Genomic DNA, 19,997 nt, shown 5'->3' on the forward strand with positions numbered 1-19,997 from the left:
ACTCTGAAATTCCTGGTGGAATTACAGAAGCGAAAGGAGGATGGGGGGTGAAGACACTCAGAAGTAGTAGGTGTGACTTAAAAAGGAAGAGAAGGCAGGACCATAGAAGAAATGGGCAAATATATGAAAATACAGCTATAGTTATAGAAATAATAGCCTATATCTGTGGTCTGGGGAAAGCTAATGCAGTTCCCAATGGAAGGAATGGGGACACAGAACTCTAGTGGTGGGAAAGATGTGTAATCATACCCGTTACCTTCTAATTTTATAAATCAATATTAATTCACTAATAAAATTTTTTTTAATCTTGGAACCCGACACCAGCACCTACAGACACAAAGTTAAGGTATCCAGTTTTAAGTAATCGAACATTCTCTGAAATCTTCCAGATAACTCTTCCTCACACAAAGATTTAAAAAAAAACAAACAAAAAAAAAAAAAACAAGGCCTTTGCAGCAAAGGACAGAAACTGCTTTCTCAAAAACAGAGTATGTGGCATGTAGGAAAAGACCGTCCTGAGCAGGTTTTAATGCTCTGTTGCTGAAAGAGGCTGGCAACTAAAAGCCAGAGGTAAGGTGCAGCCTGCCTTTCTCTGCAAAGTTGCTGGTGGCTGAAATGAAAGCACGAAAACAGGAGAGACAACAAGACCAGCCCAAGCCCTCCTCAAGATTGACCTGGAAGGAAGTCCTCCTTCCCTTAGCAGAGGAGGAAACCAAGAGTCCAGAGTGGGTCGCTAACTCGGCCCGGCTTACACTTCATTTGGCGGCAGGGCTGCAAGCCTAGTTCTGGTCTCTCACTCCCAGGCCCGTCCGGACTTGAGTGCAGTTTCCCACTCCACCAAGCTGCCACCCCTGGAAGATGTTTTTATACAACTCTTCACTGAGGCTGTTAACATCAGGGTCCAATTATCACCCAGAGATCTGCCTGGTAGATAACGGCTCGAAAATTCCATCCATTTTACAGCAGTTACCCGAGTCACCTAATCTTGGAGGAGGAGAAAGAAAATAAATAAATAAACAAATAAGTGGGGGGAGGAGCGGGGAAGGGGGAAGAAATTCTAATTTTGATTTGTCCCCTAAGGGCAAACTAAAGGGTGGCACACAGGCAGGCAGGCAGCAACAGTATCTCTACAAGCACACACACACAAAAAAGACAATAATCCCCACCCCCGGGTCCAGGAGGGCGGCCGCTCCCCGGCACCGCCCACTCCGCGCCGCACCCCCAACCCCGCGAATCCCACGGGGTCCCGGAGACCCGGGTCTCGCCCCCTCCCGCTGCCGCCGGCCCGGCCGGGCGGCCGCTCTCCCCACCACCCCCGCCCCGACACAAAACACACGCGCCCAGGGCCCGGGGTCCCCAAACGAGCGCCCGCCGGCGCGGGGGACCCCGGAACCCGCACCCCGCCCTGCGCCGGCGCGGGGCAGCCGGCCCCACGCAGCGCCGTGTCCCGCGCCGGTGGCCTCGCCCCCAGCGGACGAGTGCGGCCGCGTCCACATGGCTCAGGTGCTCACATGGCCGGCCACCAGCCCCGCTCCGCAGCCCAGACCCGGGCGCGCCCGCTCACGCCCACCGCCTGCGCCCGCCCGGCCGCCGCCGGCAGGTACCTCCGGCGCCCCGACCTGCCGGACCCCGCGGGGCCCCGAGGCCAGCCCCGGCCCGGCCCTCCGCGCCCCGCGGCCGGGTCAGGCCGCTCCTCCCCGCAGCCCCGGCCAGGTCCGGCCGTCCCCTCGGCGCCCGGCCTCGGAGTCCGGGGGCTCCGCACTCCGAGGTCGGGCCGGGCGAGGACCTCTACCCCCAGCGCCTCAGCCGAGCCCCGGCCCAGTCCCTCCCCCCGGCCCGGCGCGGCCCGGACGGCGGTTACCTGCGGGAGCCCCCCGCCCGGTCCCGCGGCCTCGGCCGGGGGCGGGAGGGGAGGGAGCAGCGGCGGGCGGCGCTGCGCGGGGTGGGGTGGGGGTGGGGGAGCCTCCGCCGCCTCCAACTCAGGCGCCGGGGCTGGCGGCGGGGCGGGCCGGGGCCGCGGCCCCTCGAGGCTCGCTCCGGCCCGCGCGCTCGCTCCCCGCTCAGGCGCGCCTCAGGGCGGGCTCCCCTGGCGGAGGCCGCGGCCGCCTCGCAGGGGCCGAAAGCCGCTGGGCTCGGGGTTTTTTCTCTCCATTCTCCCAACACACAGGAAATAACAGAGCGTCAGGTGACGGCGCGCGGCCAATGGGGAGGCGCCGGGCCGCGGCGCGCGGGCGGGTGGGAGGGCGCGGCGCGCGGCGGGGGCGGGGCGCTGGGGGCGGGGCCGGCGGGCGCGCGCGTGCCCACCCGCGTGCGGCGGCGCCGGCGCCCCAGTCTGCGCGCGCCGGGTCGAGGCGGCCAAACCCCCAGCAGTGGGCTGGGGGCCCGTGGGGTGCCGGGGGGCGGGCGGCGGCGGCCGGACACAGCACGCGAGTTCGCCGGTGCCATCCTGGCCCGCCGCTCCGGGCCGCGCACCAACTTTATGGGGAGTTTGGTGGCCCGAGAGCTCTCTGGAGTTCCCTGAAGCGTCCGTGGCCGGAACCGCACCTCTGGCCGCCGGGGAGCCCGCCGGCTAGAGCTCGGCCTCCGCCGGGTCGCCCGCTTAGCTGCCGGGCAAGCGGCTCCCGCGGGCCGGGCTCCCCTGGCGCGTGTCCTTGCCCCAGCGGCCTCCGTAGTGAGGTTGGTGGGGCGGTGGGAACCCACCAAACGCTCTCGTAAATTATAATAGGTGCTCACCAAATGCCCCATCACCTTAGCTGCAAGGGCTTTAAAAAGTTGCAAACGCCGGGCTAGACACATTAGGTATCCAGAATTAAAAGAACTAATTAAGCGGTGGAGGGTCTGCTATAGGGAAGGCCCAGGGCTGTTCCCAGACTTAGTTTGCAAACCTCATGAATGGTCTGTGGAGCAAAGGAATGGCCTGGCCTTTTTTTTTTTTTTTTTTTCTTCTTCTCTCTTGGAGAGTCGTGCAGAACCACCACTGAGATGTTTGTACGTGGATGCTCCCATCGAAAGGGGGCCAGTGAGGGTTGGGTGTGTTTGCAAGGTCTATGCTTCTGTCTCTCGATCACCCCCAAAGACCTGGCAAAATTCTCTCCCTGCTGTGGACCTGTTTCCCATTGATAAGTGGGAAGGAGGAGATTTTGGCCTCTGATGGCCCGCATGTTGGCTAAAACTGCTGATTCTAAATTAGGCCCCGTCTGCCCTAGATGTTAGGAGAGCATGCGGTTTCCTTCCCTGAAGCAACCCAACTAGAAAGTAAATGGGAATTGGAAGAGTGCTCTGAGTAACAGTTGGAGGCTGATAGGAACCAGGTGTAGCCCGGGGCCCAGATTTCTGTCTGTCTGGGGCACACAGCTCCCTGGGGCCTGGCTCATACCCTTTCACCTCTCACTCCACCTAGCCAGAGACATTAACACTCTGCCTCCTAAGGTCACCCAAAGCGGGTCCCAGCAGTGATCACTCCTGCCCCTATGGGCAGGAGGATGGGAATGGACAGGCAGTGATTCCTCCTGGCTCCTGTCCCACCTTCCAAAGTGGGGGCCAGCTCCAATGTGGGTCAGGGAGACTTGATTCCCCAACACCTCCCTCTAGCCAAGAGGGGTGTGGGGCTTTTCTGAGGCAGAGCTGAACCTCTGCCAAGCCCTGCCCTCTGGCTGTTCCCATTGTTCTGGGAGTTTCTTTTTTCTTTTTTTTTTTTTTTTCAAATTCTTTTAGCCAGCACTTTAAAGCACCAGTACTGGCGGGAAGACCAGACAGCTCACCTGGATGCGTGCCTGCTTTGTCATGTGCGGGATCCAGTTCCCAGTTCTGCCCCCAGGAAGAAGCTTTGGTGCCATGGCATCTCCACCCTCCCACCCACTGTCTCTCTAACTGGAATAAATAAATAAATAAATAAATAAATAAATAAATAAATAGAAATTGGCATGGAGAAGTAAAGTCCCAGCAATAACAACAGAAAGATTAGTATTAACTTCAGCTTGAGTTAGGGCGGCAGTGAGGAGGGGGGGAGGAGGTGGACTCTCACCAAAGGCCTGTTTTTGAACAAACGTGGAAGGATGCAGGGGAGTATTCTATTCTTTTTTTCTTCTTTTTCTTATTGTCACCAGAATTATCGCTGGGGCTCCATCCTAGCAATATAAATTCACTGCTCGAAGCAGCCATTTTCTTCTTTTCTTCCTTCCTTCTTTCCTTTTTTCTATTTTATTTGATAGAAAAAAAGAGAAGTTGGGGTAAGGCAGTGGCACACCCAGTTAAGTGCACATATCACCATGTACAAGGACCTGGGTTCGAGCTCCTGCTCCCCACCTGCAGGGGAACATTTCATGAGCAGTGAAGCAGGTATGCAGGTGTCTGTCTTTCTCTTCCACTCTTTAAAAAAATTTTTTTTAATTATCTTTATTTTCATTGGCTAGAGATAGCCAGAAATTGAGAGGAATGGGGAGGTAGAGAGGGAGAAAAACAGACACCTGCAGCCCTGCTTCACCAGTTGTGAAGCTTTCCCTCTGTAGGTAGGGACTGGGGGCTCAAACCCAGGTCCTTGCACACTGTAACATGTGCACTCAATCAAGTGCACCACCACCCAGCCCCTCTTTTCCATTCTTGATCTCCCCTTCCCTCTCAATTTCTCTCTGTCCTGTCAAATAAAAATAGAGGGGGGAAAATGGCTGCCAAGAGTGGTGGATTCATAGTGCAGGCATGGAGCCCCAGCTATAACCCTGGTGGCAAAAAAAGAAAGAAAAAGAAATTGAGAGGCAAGGGGAAGATGGAGAGCAGGAAGGAGAGATACCTGCAGCACTGCTTCACCATTTGTGAAGCATCCCCCCTGCAGGTGAGGAGCAGGGCTTGAACCAAGGTCCTTAAGCACGGTAATGTGTGTAGTTAATTAGGTGTGCCACTAGCCGGCCCCTGAGGGGAGTTTGCTTCTTTCTTTTATATGTTTATTTATTTGACAGAGAGAAATTGAAAAGGGAAGTGAAATAGAGAGGGAGAGAGGGGTGGTCTGGGAGGTGGCGCAGTGGATGTAGCATTGGACTCTCAAGCATGAGGTCCTGAGTTCAGTCCCTGACAGCAGAGTAATGTCTGGTTCTTTCTCTCTCTTCTATCACTTCTCATGAATAAATAAAATATTTTTAAAGAGGGAGAGGGAGAGAGGGTCCAGGTGGTGGCACACCTGCTTAAGCACACATATTACAGTGCGCAAGGACCCAAGTTCAAGCCCCTGGTCCCCTTCTGCAGGGGGGAAGCTTCACAAGTGGTGAAGCAGGGATGCAAGTGTCTCTGTCTTTCTCCCCCTCTATCTTCCCCTCCTCTTTCAATTTATTTCTCTCTATCCAATAATAAATAAATAAATAATATATTTTTAAAAAGAGAAAGAGACCTGCAGCACTGCAGGGAGTTTTCTTTTTTTTAATATTTATTTATGTATTTATTTCCTTTTGTTGCCCTTGTTTTATTGTTGTAGTTATTATTGATGTAGTTGTTGTTGGATACGTTGTTGTTGGATAGGACAGAGAGAAATGGAGAGAGATGGGGAAGACAGAGGGGGGGAGAGAAAGACAGACACCTGCAGACCTGCTTCACCGCCTGTGAAGCGACTCCCCTGCAGGTGGGGAGCCGGGGGCTCGAACCAGGATCCTTATGCCGGTCCTTGTGCTTAGCGCCACCTGCACTTAACCCACTGCGCTACCGCCCGACTCCCTGCAGGGAGTTTTCTAATGACTGGGTGCGTGGGGTACCTTCCATTTCTGGAGAGAATTCATGAAGAAAAGGGAATCTTTCCCCTATAGTTGCCCGCCCTCTCTTATTTCTTTTACAGCTCCCTTGAGTCTCAAGTTTGGGGGGGGGGGGGGGCTGGGATATAAAATGGATGTCGACAAGCTATGAAGTCTCACTTTAAAAAAGAAAAGAGGGAGTCGGGCTGTAGCGCAGCGGGCTAAGCGCAGGTGGCGCAAAGCACAAAGACCGGTATAAGGATCCCGGTTCGAACCCCGGCTCCCCACCTGCAGGGGAGTCGCTTCACAGGCGGTGAAGCAGGTCTGCAGGTGTCTATCTTTCTCTCCTCCTCTCTGTCTTCCCCTCCTCTCTCCATTTCTCTCTGTCCTATCCAACAACAACAACAACAATAATAACTACAACAATAAAACAACAAGGGCAACAAAAGGGAAAAAATAAATAAAAAATAAATATATAAAAAAATAAAAAAGAAAAGAATACAAACAAAAAAGGCCATCAGAACAACTCACCTGGATAGTGTGCCTGCTTTGCCATGCACATGACTACCAGGTTTAAGCCCAACCCCATTTACTATGGTGTCTGTCCATCTTTGTCTATTTTATTTGGAAAAGCCCAGAGGGCTGGGGAGATAGTACATTGGGTTAAGCAAAAGACTTTTACCACTTCTGGATGACTTGCTTCTGTTTGTTTGCTTGTTTACCAGAGCACTCCTCAGCCCTAGATTATGCTGATGGGGATTGAACCTGGAACCTTGAAGTTTAACATGGAAGTCTTTTGCATAAATATTATGCTGTCTTCCTAGCCCCTCTGGGCTCACTTTCAGATAGAAAAGGACACACACACAGAGAGAGAGAGAGAGAGAGAGAGAGAGAGAGAGAGAGAAAGAGAAAGACTGAGATATGAGAACACACACACACAAATAAGTGGAGTCAGGCTCTTACCTACTCTTACCTCCTGCCCTGAGATGACACTACAGCCCTTCCCCACCCTTCAGGACACTGCTGGAACCTCTGCCTGGAAATATCCCCAGCTGGAGGGCAAGACCAGCCTGCACCTCTTAAACTCCTTGCAGCCTATTGCTTTCTCTTTGGATAAAGTCACTAAAAGCATATGTGTGGGCTTATGGCCAGTGGACAGATCTGTGTTTCTCTGTATGGCTTTGTGGACCAGTCACTCCACCTCTCCACACCTAAGTCTTCTCAGCTATAAAATGACTTTATATGTAAACTGTTATGGGGATCTCAAGAGCTTTGTGCAAAAACCTGAGGATTGTACCAACTGCAAATCAACACAGCCGCAGTGCCATGATGTGGCACAGTGTGACCCCAGCCAGTGCTCAGAGAGTTGAGGTCCCTGGACAGGCAGCTAGCTGGAGGCCTCTCTGCTGACGTGAGCATCCTCTCCTGTTCCCTCTATCTCTCTGCCTGAAGCCTGTTTTTCCTACCATACTTTAAGGAAAGGTCAATAGACTAGTCATGGGTTTTTCTGTTTTTGTTTTTCCCTCTCCTATCACATTTCTCCCCCACAAAAAGAGAAAGGAAGGAAGGGAGGAAGGAAGGAAGGAAGGAAGGGGAAAATATATTAAACTTAGTTGGTGATTTCAATCCCAGAAGCACAAGTTCATCTTTTCCCTCCTCCTTCAGCTCAGCAGGGCTTTTGGAAGCCCTGTGTCACTCCTCTGCCCTCCTCCAAGCACCCACCTGGGCTGCTGGGATTACAAATGGGCTCGTCTGCCTCTAGGTCACTGATGGTGCTACCATCTGTCAGCGCCAATTGATTGAGGAGCCAGCCCCACGCACATCAGCGACTAGCGTGAAGTGAGCTGGGGTGTTGAGGGCCTTCCTCTCACAGGTAGGTTCGAGCAGTACAACCCTCACCTTTATCCTCCACTGGCCTAGCTCTGCTTCCTCCCAGGAGGGGCCTCCTGCTAACTGAAGCACAGTACAGGGAGGCTTCCAGGCCACATACAAAACCCTCTGGGGAAGGGAGTGGGAAAGCCCAGCCCCACTCATTCTGCAGCACTCACCCCAAGCCAGGCACCTGTCCCATGCAAGGTAGGTGGGCAGGAATGGTGAAAGAGCAGTCCAGGCTCCAGCCTAGTTCCCATCGTGCTGAAGGAAGCTTCAGTGCTATGGTCTCTTTCACTCTTTCATTCTGTTTCTATCTAGAAATAAAAGGTAAGGGCATGGGCAGTGGCTCACTTGGTTGGGCACTTATGTTGCCATGTACAAGGACCTGGGTTCAAGCCCCTAGTCCCCATCTGTAGGGAAGAAGCTTCACAAGTAGTGAAACAGTGCTGCCGTTGTCTGTCTGTCTCCCTCTCTACCTGCCCCTTCCCCTACAACTTTTTCTGTTTCTATCCAAAAATAAATAAATCTTTTTTATGTTTGGTGAGGATCTTCTTTTTAAAAAACTGATTTAAAGCAGATGGGCACCAAGAGGGCACACACAGCAAGTGTGACAAGGCCATTGGTGGGCCCACCTTCATCTTAAACAGAGCACCTGCCGTGTGCTATGCTGTCAGTCCCAGTGCAGGGAGAAAGGGGTTCAGACTACTCTCCAGAGACAAGGAGGTAGCTCCCCTGGTAAAACACAGACTTTACCACACTTGAGGACCCAGGTTCAAGTCCCCAGAGCCACACTGGAAGCACCATGTGTGACATTAGAGGAAGCTTCCTGAACATTGGGGCAGTGCCGTGGTCTCTCAATCTCTCTGTCTCTATCTGAAACTATAAGAAAAAAAGTTGCCAGAAGTGGTGGAATGGCACAGGCATGAAGAAGCTCCAACATCTCCCCCTAAAAAACACTCTTCAAGGGGGACAGGTGATGGCGCACCTGTGTAAACACACACTTGATGGTGCAAAAGGACCCGGGTTCAAGCCCTCTGGTCTCCACCTGCTAGGGGAAAGCTTCAGGAGTGGTGAAGCAGGGCTGCAGGTGTCTCTCTGTCTCCCTCCCCTCTCGGCTTCTTTCTGTCTTTATTATTAAAAAATAAAAAGTTAAAAAAATACTCTCCGAGACAAAAAAGCAGGGCTGACTCTAAGACTAAGGGGATGAGGGAGGCCAAGCTTTGGAAGTGTGGGTGCAGTGGACAGGGCTGGGAGAGCGAAACAGGCTGCAGAGGTTGGTGAGGGGACCAGTAGCACCATGTATCTGTGAAGCACCTTGAGTGGGTCTGTGTCACAGGCTCACACACCCCTGCTCAGGAGGTCTGCCCTCAACTCTGTCCTCTGCCTAGATCTTCTCCAGGACTAAAATTGGGATTGTCTCTTCAGCTTTCACTGGTCATACTGGGGTGTCTGTCACTGTGTTCATCCCTTCCATGGGCCTCTCCAAAGGACTCTGTGTCAGTTAAGAATGGCAGTGTTGCCCAGGGGGACCCAAGCTTACTGCCAACAGGCACCCCATAAGCGTGCTATAGTCATCACTCTCAACTTTACTGGTGGGTGTCCTAAGTCACACAGCTGGGCAGAGGCCAAACTGGGGTAGGAGCACAGACGGTTAGAGGTTGCAGACCTAGCCAGCAGCTTCCCAGTACTCCATAAGCAGCTTAAGGATGGGTGAAGGCAGGTAGGTGATGGGCCCACAGTCTGAAGGCAGGTAGAGACAGGGCAGGCTGGGAGGTCAGCAGGCTCTCCCCAAGGTAGCATGTTCAGGCCCCAGAGACTGGGAAGTGGGCAGGCCCTGGCCTCTGGGGGCCCCTGCTGGGAAGGTTGTGGCATGCAGCCTGCTCAGCATCAGTGGGTGTCACCTAACACACCATCTGGGCCAGCAGAGGGAACACTGAGGAGCCACAGCAGGAGGCCCCTGAGGTCTGCCCTTACCTGCCACCTCAGCCCACCGAGCTCTCCTGCCCCTGGTGGCTCCACTCCCTGGGCGACCTGGGGTGCCGTCACAGAGCTGGGAGCATTCTGGTCTCACCAACAGGAGCCCTTCAGTGGAGCTAAGTCTCAGTGTCTCCTGGGAACTGGAGGTGGTGAGAGGCCTATCTCCAAGGAGCCACTCCGTCCTTTAATTGTATCCCTGGCACATGTAGTATGAATCCATGCCACAGTCTCTATAGGCCCCACTCACTCCTGCTGACAGCCAGAGAGGCCAGGATGGACCTCTTCGATGTTCACAGCAGAAAATGGTTGCACAGAGAGGTCAAGAGACATGTCTGGTGTCACACAGCTAGCAAGAAGCAAAGCTGCAATTGGAACCCAGTCTTCTGTTGATGGAGTCACCACACAGTGAGGATGAAATTATCTAACATTAACAGCAGAGGTGTGTCCCAAGCACATCACCTGTGTTAACCTCCTGAATTGTGGCAACAGTGCTGGCTGGTAAGGAGTGTTAACCTTGTTTTGCAGATGAGGCAACTGAGGCATGGAACAATATAGACAGGGGTGAGAGGGTGGAGCAGAGCTGGAGCCTGAACCATAGTGAATGAAGCTGCCCAGACTCCCCTCTGCTCCCCTTGGGATTATGTCTGGCTGAGAGCTCAGGACTTGTAACCCCATTGCTGTGGGGCTCTGCAGGAAGGCAGCGCCGCATGCTGAGGCATGCTGGGAAAGACTTTGTTCCATCCTGTTTTGTTGACACACTCTTCATTTTAAGCCTGAAACCCAAGATGCCTGCAAAGAATTCACACGGAGAAGAAAAGCACAGCCACTATCCAGCACAACTTCCCAACAACCCAGACAACCCCACAGCCCGGCCTTCCCTGATCAGGCTCCAGGGGCCCCTCACCACGCCCCAGGTGCCCCCTGCCCCGCATGGCACAGCTGCAGACTCTCAGGCTCAGAGTGGCCACCCAGGTGCCCAGCGGCTCACAGCTGCTCAGCAGTGTGTCCTTCAGAGAATCCTGACTCTTCTCACATCAGCCACGGAGGGCCACAAACATGTGTCTCATTTGCTGGACATTGGTATAAATGTCCCTGTTCCTCAATGTCACGAACCTCAGGCCACTTGGGAGGCACCAGGATGCAGGTTAGGGGCTGTGGCATGAATACTGCCTTGTCCTTCAAGTGGCTGAGGAGTGTGGATGCTGGTGCTCCTTCCTATGTCAGCTCTGACCCGGGAATAGATTCCCAAGAGACACAGCAACTGTCTGCTGGAAGCAGCCACGCCAGGTGAAGTTCCTCACAGCCACCCAACACCTCCCTGCCAAGGCACATGTGTGGTTTCAAGCAGGGACAGAAAGCAGCAGCAGCCAGTGGGCTCTCCAGCTTCTAGCTGATCCTCTCAGTCACAGCCTCTCTGCCCAGCCCAGTCACCCTGCAACAGACTCCTTACTGCTCCCCAAACTCAGCTCTGACCCCACTCCCCCAGTTGAAGGTTCTCAGTGGGTCCAGGTGGTATCATAATCCATGTCCAGAATGCAGTACCCTCACCTGGCCCCAGCCACCTGCCCAGTTTTCCCTCACATGGGCCATTCTGTCTCTCTGCCAAACCAAACTTGCCCTTGCTTTGCATTAAGCCTCCACCATGTACCCTCTCAGTTCCCTGAAGTAGGCCTCTCCCTCTCCTTACAAACTGACATTACAGCTTTTTTTAAGTCTTACTCAGATTCTCCACCTCCACAAAACCTTACCTTAATAGTCACCATACATTCATTCAAAAAACATTGATTGACACCCCCCCCCCATTATTTGCTAGTCATTGAGCCCAACAGCCCCTGTTGTCACAAAGATCACAGTCCATCAGGGTCATTGGAACACAGCTCATCACACAAATAAGCATCCGACCACAGTCACAGTACATGTTAGGAAGAGCATGGCAGGCGCACAGGGAGCATAATGGAGCCTTAGGTCTCGGGGGCCTGGGATGTTCGAGCTGAGACCTAGAGGACAGATAGGAAGCAGGGTGTGGTGAGGCTGGAAGGGAAATCCAGGCAGCAGGCACAGCATAAGCAGAATTTGGAGGCAGGAGGAAGTAGGTGGGCTTGAAGGAAGGGGGAGGAGGTCAGTGCAGCGAGAGAGCTGGAGGTCAGGTGCTATAAGACAGCACAGGCCATGAAGGCCTGAGACCTTTATCCCAGAGGCAAAATGGGGTGAGCCCCAGCAGAGGGCACAGTGCATCTTCATCAGTGAGTAGTCCTGCTCGGGCTTTGCCTCCAGGCATCCTTGGCAACAGTCAGTTGGCATTTGGGTAGGGAGTTTCAAATCCTTTCTCCTGCACCGACCTCCCTCTTGAGGACAGGGCTGACCTCCCCCCCCCCAAACCCCAGTACTCTCCCACATTGGCCCCAAGACATGGCACCACCCTGTGGAACATGTGGAATGAGCAAATAGACAGAACGAGGCACTTACCGGCATCTCCCCTGGTAGGGGCCAGGCTGCCTGAGGGGCCTTCCACGTTCTCTGGAAATCACAGAAATCAAGGGTTTTATTTTAGTGAGGCCACTGCTTCGAGTGCCCTTGAAAGTAGAGCTGAGGCCCCACTGATAGCCAGCCCTAGCCCCACACCTGCCCGACTTGGCTGAGGCAGAATTGGAAGCTCTCCACAGTGCTAAGGTACTGATGAGCTCACCAGGTATGCTTCGCAGGCTCTGCCCCCCACCACAACCTCTTAGCCAGAGTGAAGCTACATTTACAGATGAGAAAACTGAGGCCCAGGAAAGGGACAATCTCAAGCACATCCTGGCAAAACCCAAGCTAGAACACAATGGCCATTCTGAGTATGTGTGCCCACCCCCAAAAATAAAACATACACTCCCCATGGGGTTCTACATGCTTTCCAGAAAATTATTTTGAAAAATGTCTGAACGTGACATATTTCCTCAGGACGGCTGTCAGCCAGCAGTGGGAGCCAGCACTCCGATTCTGAGTCTTGAAGGCTGATCCACCGCTGCTCACACTCAGACACTCCGCCCCAAGCCCTAGGCCCTGTAGCCTAGCTTGAAGCACTGCAGGGGCCTGAGTGCTACTCCCAGGCTCCTGGGCCTGGTGCTGGACACAAAGGGGGAACTGAGCTGATTTCAGAGGCTAGCAATGGAGAGCATTCCTCCAGCTGTCACTCCAGTGTGCCAAGCACCACTCCCTTACAGGCCCCGCTCACCCTGAGTCCAGGAGTGAACACAATAAGCCCCTCTCCCAGGCATGGAAACGGAGGATCACAGCAACACAGCAAGAGCTAACAGCAGCAAGGCCCAAGCCCACACCCTGGCCAAGTGATGTGGGCAGAAATGTCCCATCAGAGCAAACAGCAAAGATGTGTTGCTAGAGAGCTATGACTTTGTGGGGGGTGTACACACACACACACACACACACACACACACACACACACACACACACCCCTAAGGCCCTTCTTCCCTCCTCCCATGTGTCCTGTGTGGACAAACCGTGACAGCAGCTGCTTATCACAGGCTTTCTGTCTCCCACTGCCCTCCCTCGGGGTCTGACCTGTGCTGCCTCTCCATTCCCTTTTGGGGACAGGTGGGGGATAAAATAAAAAAGAGTGTCAAATAGTGATGCAACCTGGAGCAAACATTCTAGTCAAGCTCTGGGAGCCTCAACTTTGTCATCTGCAGAATGGTGACACTGACATGGCCCACAGTAGAGTCATGAGGTGGAGTCGCTCAGCCTGTGAGCTTGAGACAACCCCCCCTCCCCCACAGCACAGCTGCAAGCAAACTAAGGTGAGCAGGCTCCCAACACCGAGCCTGTGCTGGGTAGAGACGTCCATGCTATGGTCTCCTGCCCCAGATATGAGCAGGAGGTGGCTCCCAGTCCTGAGTGTTCCCACCCCTGGGACACTCCCCCATACAGCACAGTTCTGGGAGCCACTACCCTGCCAAGTCACACCAGCCTCCACCCCAGATATGTGGGGTGGAGTGGGAGGACAGGGGTGGGAGGAGCTACAGGCCAGACTCTGAGGCTGACTGCAGAATGGAAAGGAAGACAGCATACTTTCGGTACTGAAAAAATAAAAAGTCAAGGCACGTGATGGCACACCTGGCTAAGTGCACACACAACAGTGTGAAAGGACTTGGGTTCAAGCCCCTGGTTCCCACCTGAAGGAGAAGCTTCATAAGCAGTGAAGTAGTACTGCAGGTGCCTGTCTGTCTCCCTCCCTCCCTTATTTACCTATTTATTTTGGATAAAGACAGAGAAATTGAGAGGGAAGGTGGAAATAGAGAGGGACAGAGAAAGAGAGGCATCTAAAGCATTGTTTCACCACTCATGAAGCTTCCCCATTGCAGGTAGGGACTGGGGACTTACACCTGAGTGTAATACAACATGTACACTTTACCAGGTGCACCACCACCCAGCCCCAAGTTTGTCTATCTGTCTGTCTCACTATCTTTTTTTATTAATGATTTAATACTGATTTACAAAATTACAAGATAACAGGGCTACAACTCCACAATATTCCCATCATCTGGATCCCCCATCCCTCCACTGTAAACTACAGCAGTTCTCCCAAGGTTGCAGCTATGAGTAAACTACTATTTCTACAACTACCTGTCCGTGTGTGTGTATGTGTATGAATTTGTTTTTAGGGTCCCATCTTTTCTTCCTTTCTAAGTCACACATACACCTAGTATTACATCCAAATGTCCCTTCCTTTATCCTCCTCTCTCTCCAGTTCCTGAGGGAGTCGGAGTTCAGAGCCCTCTGATCATCTTCCCCTTATCACTTCTCTCCCACTAAGATTATGGATCAAAATGATTTTGGGGGTGCAGAAGGTGGGAGTTCTGGCTTCTGTAATTGCTTCTCTGCTGGACATGAGTGTTGGCAGGCCGATCCATACCCCTAGCCTGCTTCTGTCTTTCCCTAGTGGGATAGTGCTCTAGTGCTCTAGTTCCCTAGTGGGATAGAGTCTCTCTGCCTATCTCTCTCTTTACCCTCAATTTTTCTTTGTCCCTTTCCAATAAATAAATAAAATACAAAGCATCAAGAGAATTGCAGGACAGCTCAGTCCAGGACTCATAGCACAGATGGGGGAACAGGGTCCATCCCATTGGGAGCTGTGTCTCTGGTGTGTATAGCTGGGGGTAAGGGGTTCTAGTTCCAGGGATGAGTGAGCCTGGCTGGCTTTTACTCCTCAAAGCCAGAAGCCAGGACAATCACCCTTTTCCCTCTGGTCTGGCCCTCACTGCCCAGAAAACAACTCCACTTAGGACTCCTGCCTGCTTGCATTTGGCTCCTGGAATGCCCCAGGCATGCTGCCCACCCCCACATTATAGAAAGAGTGGGGAGGGACACACTGAATTCACTAAGTTTCTATGAACAGAGCTTGCCTATTTCACAAGTCCTCACAAATGTTAGTTTTGTTTCTAGTCAGCATTCTTGAGACTGAGGCTCAGAGGGACTAAATGAAATGCCCACAGATACAGCTACTAGAACCTGCGCAACCTGGGGTGCCGTCACAGACTGGCTGACCCCAAGGCTCCAGACTGGAAGTGTCTGAAGGGAGAGGCCCAACATGTTTCTGGGATCTCTGTCTAACAGGAGTGTAGACAGAGCAAGAGCAGACTTTGTGGATGTGGGCTGAGTGGGGTGTGCTGATGGCCGCTGGTCCTCATAGTGGCTCCCCGCCTGGTGTTCCTACCCCTCTGGCCAGGAAGGGCCTGAGCTCAGGAATAGACCTGGACTCAGTCCAGTACCCTGGCCTTGGGGAGAACCTGTCCACTCTTCCTTCCCTGTCCATCTGGCAGTGGGAGCCCATGGGGTACCAGAGCCCATAAATGAAGGTCAGGTAGTCAGACAGCTGCTGCCACAACCACCTCCTCATGCACCCCCCACTTAGGCATTCTGGATCCCTCTGAAGCTTGGCTTAAGGGCCAGCACCTGAAGGAAATGCCACGAGCTTGGATGAGGCCACTGCCAGTTTCTAAAGGGGCAGTATTTAGCCACACAAAGCTCTCCAGCTTAGCTTAGGTGTGTGTGTATGTGTGTGTTGTGGGGGGGAGGGGGGTCTTTGGATGGGTTTACTGGAGGAAAGGAACCTCTCACCACTTCTGGGTTTCATCTTAGAGACCTGTCCACCTTCTTGGAGAATCTCTAGATCTGGATGGCTATGGCCTCTGGACACAAATTTCCTAATTGCTCAGCACTGGGCAGGTGCTAAGTACATTTTGGTGCCCAAGGCTGCCCATCCAGACCCTGTGTCCAAGGGTCTGACAGAGACCGCTGTGGGAAGGCTGCAGGGGTCAGGCAGGGCAAAGGCCCCCAACCCACCCTGGTGGAAAGCTGGAGAGGCTTCCTAGAGGAGAAAAACTAAGCCCATGAGGACTTGACTGAGGAAAAGAGGAGGCAGCAAGGTCCAGGTAAGGAGCCAGTTTCAGAAGAGGGGCACTAGCAGTCTGGCACAGGGTGAGAGGAGCTGTGCCTAGTTGCCACAGTCTCTTTGATCCTCCACTGGGAGCCAGCTCCTGTTTTGGCTTCTCAGCTCAGAATTCTCAGTCCCTCCTGGGGCCTGAGCTACCACCTGGCCCTGGAAAAACCGAAGAGGACATTCCCTGCTGCACTGCCGCAAAAAGACTCACACTTGTGTGCACAACATTGTACCTGCCCAGACTCTGGCCAGCCCTGCACCCGGACTGGGGGTCTCCGGACCAGCTCAGGCTCAGTCTCGCAGCCCTCAGGCCCAGGACACTCAGATGATGCTCACCTGGGTGCTGAACCCTCTGCCAGCCTCCTAGGCCAGTCTGACCAGCTCTGCCACTGGAGTCCTGGCCTTGTAACCCCACAGCCCCACCTCAGCCCTGTCCCTGAGCCTGCAGCCTCAGGCCAGCCTTGGGGAGTAGTTGAAGGCAGAGGTGGCCTTCTGAGACATCAGGGCTGTTCAGAGCAAGATGGCACCATGACACTGGCTGGGGACAGAGACCTAGCAAGGAAGCAACCAGTCTGGAGCCATGGCTGGGGGCAGGAGAGCCAATAGGGCTCCTACTGAGAGAGGAGGGGGCTGGCTCATAGGGAGGAGGGAGGAGGGGCTCCTCCCCACCATACCTGCCTATCTGTCTCCAGCTCTTCACTGTAAAAATAAGTGGAAGAAGCACACACCAGATAGGAAGAAGAAAAAAAGGGGGGAATAAAACCAAACCCCAGCGCCCTGAACCAGCTCCATGGTGGGTCTGGGCCAAGGTCCCAGCCTGGGCTACTGGCTGCCTGTCTTTGCTGGGGCCGCGGCTGGTGCCAAGTGTGCATTTACCACAAACAGAGACAACACAATGTCATAATCCTTCTCCTGTCACTCTCCCTCTCCTCCTCCTCCCACCTCTCTCACACACGCTAACACAAAATGACGGCTCTCTCCACAGCCTGAATGAACAGAGCCCTCGGCCGCCTCTTAATTCTCTTAATTGTCGGTCTTCTCTCCTGCCGCTCTGCGCCCATCGTCCAACTTGCAGCGGACCACCCACTGCCCCCTCCTTTGTCCCAGATCGCTGCTGACAAATGCCCTGCTGGAGGGAGGAGATGCCTAGAAAGAAAGGGGGGAGCGCCCCTTCTCCCCCAGCCCCCCTCCCCGCACCGGCTCTGCACGCTCAGCGGAGGGGGCCGGCCACGGGTGCTAACTGTACCCCTAGGGTGAGGCAGGGAGTGACGGCGACCCGCCCCTGAGGCTCTGACCCGGGGCCCTGCCCTTCACGCCCCCGCCGAGCCCCCTGCACAGCCCCGCCTCCGCGGCCACTCTCCAGGGCACTGCTCACAACGTCTCCCGCCCCCTCCCTCCTCCTCTCTTTATGGCAGTTTCAAAGCTGCAGTCGCCACTCGCAGCTGCGGCCTTTGATGGGGACAAGGCAGCCGAAGCCGCCCTCCCAGGAGGCCCCCGCCCACCGCGCCGCCCGCCCCGGGAGCCCGGCCTCGGCACAGCGCCCAGCGGGCACGCCTCACACGCCTCGCCGCCGCCGGAGCAAACTTTCACCGCCTAGGGACAGGCACCGCGCGGAGTTACCTTTGCAGCATCCTGGCCCCTGACCCCTCCACCGGGCCGCCACCGAGCCCTGAGCAGCTGGGGAGGAGGGGAAAAGGGAAACTGAGAAGAAGAAAAGAAGGGGGGGAAAGGCGCGCGGGGGGGGGGGGGGGGGTTTTCAGCCCTCAGTCTCCTTGCAGCTCCTCCAAGCAGCAAGTGAAGTCACAGGGCCCAGGCGGTGACATCAGCTGAGCCTCTGACATCACGGCCCCTGCCGGCTCTCACCTCTGCAGGGGAGAGGGGAGGAGGAGGGGAACACCACCAATCCCTCAACTGCAGAGAAGGCGTGCCAGCATGGGGGGGGGCAGAAGAGGGGCGCAGACTCATCTGAAGAATGTTTTATTTCTGCAGATGGACTGATTATGTGTCTCTCTGTAACTTGTCCCCCCTCAGGGAATGGCTGGGAAGGGGTGACTGCCCACCACAAGCCATTCTGGGGTCCATGAGTGGACACTGGTGCCTGCCTACTGAGTGTTGCCCCACCCCCAAGGCACTTCAGCTGGCCCTCATGAAGTCCCTGCTTCCTAAGACTTTGAAGGAAAAAGAGGAAAGAAGAGAGTGGGGAGAGGCTGCCCAGGGTCCACAGAGGAGACTACAAACCAGTTATGAAGAGCTGGCCAGGCCTGGCTTTTGAAAGCCTTCACCAACTACTGGAAAGAAGCCTGGAATCTGTAACTTGGCCCAGATCATCCCCACAAAGGTGGGCTTCCAGAGAAGATGGGTAGGACCATCTTTATAACCCAAGGGGGCCTTGAGGAGGGGGTAGCAGCAGAAGGCTAGTAGTAGGTAGAGTACCAACTACGTATAGTCCCAGCACCAGGTACCCATATGCCCTTTCTTCCTCTGTGGCAATGCCTGGGAGCTAGGCACCAAAGACCCAAGACAGCCCAGGGACACTGAGGCCAAGAAGTACTGGAATAATTCAGGGACCCAGACAGCCAGCGTCTAGATCCTTGGTCTGCCTAGTCCTCAGCCTGAGCTCTGTCCTGTAGCTGCTCAGCACCACTCCCACCCCCAACACACACACACACACACACACACACACACACACACACACACACACATATGTGGGTCTCCCAGGCCCAGCTCCTTCAAAAAAAGTGCAGCTGCTCTAGTTTCTGCCCTTCCTCCAATGTTGGCTCGGCCCAGCCCCCAGCCTGCCCCTCCATCTCGGCTCCTCAGGGCATGTGATCTGCTGACCACTGGCTGCCCTGAGCTCAACACACATCTTCAGCTGAGCATCAGACCTCCTGACACTTGAGGGAAGTGGGGGAGGGCTGCAGGCACCAGGCCAGGCCCAGGCATTTAACATTGTCCCCTGGTTCAAGGTGTTGGGGTTCTAGGGCAGGACCCAGGACTCCCACTGTCTGCAAAGTCTTTCCCTTTCTCCTTGGTTTCTTCTCAAACCCAGAGCTAGTGTTCTTGCTTTAATTCTCAGAAACTTCCACCTGCCCCTAATGCAGACCCAGCATGCCACTGAGTGACCCCAGGCACTGAGCCTCTGTAAGCAACTGAGTCAATTAACATCAGCACATGGCATCGAACGGCAACCAGAAAACCCAGAACAAGCACCTTCACCAGTTCCCATCAAACTATGTTCTGGCCTCCAAGCCTTTGAACATGCTGTTCCCTCTGCCAGGAACAGCTCCCCTACCCCAACCATTTCAAGGCTCCAAGACACCTCTTAAAAAATGTTTCTGGAAACCCCAAGTCCAAGTTTGATAACACTTTCTGTGTTTTTCCCCTAAGAGAGGCTCTATTTCCGGTGCCCCAGAAGGGAGCATGAGGGCTGGGAAGGGAGAAATTGGGCAGACTGTGCAAATCCAAATTCCAGCGCAGCGGATTTTAAAGCCTGTTTCCTCCCCAGTGAAGTGGGGATAGTAACAGCAATGTCCTGAGGGGATAGACCCTCCTCAGACCCCCTAGAACATTGTTGTCTGCTCACCTGCCTAAAGACCCAACCAGGGACACAGATGTGCCTGATGTGCTGGGCATACACAGGGGATACCCACAGAGAATGGCCAAGAAACACACACGAAGGAGAAACTAAGCAAGCTTGAGTGAGGCAGGACTGGAGAGCTTCAGTTCATGGCAGCAAGCATCTTATCTACACCTGCCTGTCTCTTTGAAATCTTGGCTCCACCTCTTCCTTCCTGTGTGATCTTGGGCAAGTTACCTAGCTTCTCGGAGCCCTATATGCCCCACCTGTGAAATAGGGACAAGAACAGAAATTGCCTTATTAGGTCATGTGTGCTAAGACTGCATCAGAGAAGGAACATTTGACGCTTAGAGCACAGCAGACTCTTAGGAGGAGCCACATCTGTGTTGTCATCACCATCATTATTGTCTGACAGGGCCTGCAA

The 19,997-nt window shown here is 54.1% G+C and overlaps 1 protein-coding gene across 4 annotated transcripts in view; it reads right to left on the minus strand.

The window, feature by feature from the left end:
* Positions 1-19,997, minus strand: part of TCF20 (transcription factor 20) — a 177,406-nt gene that overhangs the window by 105,967 nt on the left and 51,442 nt on the right. For 2 of the 4 annotated variants that reach the window (XM_060189070.1, XM_060189067.1), the window contains exon 2: positions 12,027-12,077. The exons of 1 other annotated variant lie outside the window; for it this stretch is intronic. In XM_060189070.1, coding sequence (XP_060045053.1) covers positions 12,027-12,032 — 6 coding nt within the window. In that variant the 5' untranslated portion in view covers positions 12,033-12,077. Of the gene's footprint in view, positions 1-1,861; positions 2,106-12,026; positions 12,078-19,997 lie in introns of those variants that run through there. One more of the 4 variants, XM_060189068.1, reaches the window with a different exon arrangement.

Source organism: Erinaceus europaeus, chromosome 4, assembly GCF_950295315.1.
Source record: "Erinaceus europaeus chromosome 4, mEriEur2.1, whole genome shotgun sequence".
NCBI classification, from domain to species: Eukaryota; Metazoa; Chordata; class Mammalia; order Eulipotyphla; family Erinaceidae; genus Erinaceus; species Erinaceus europaeus.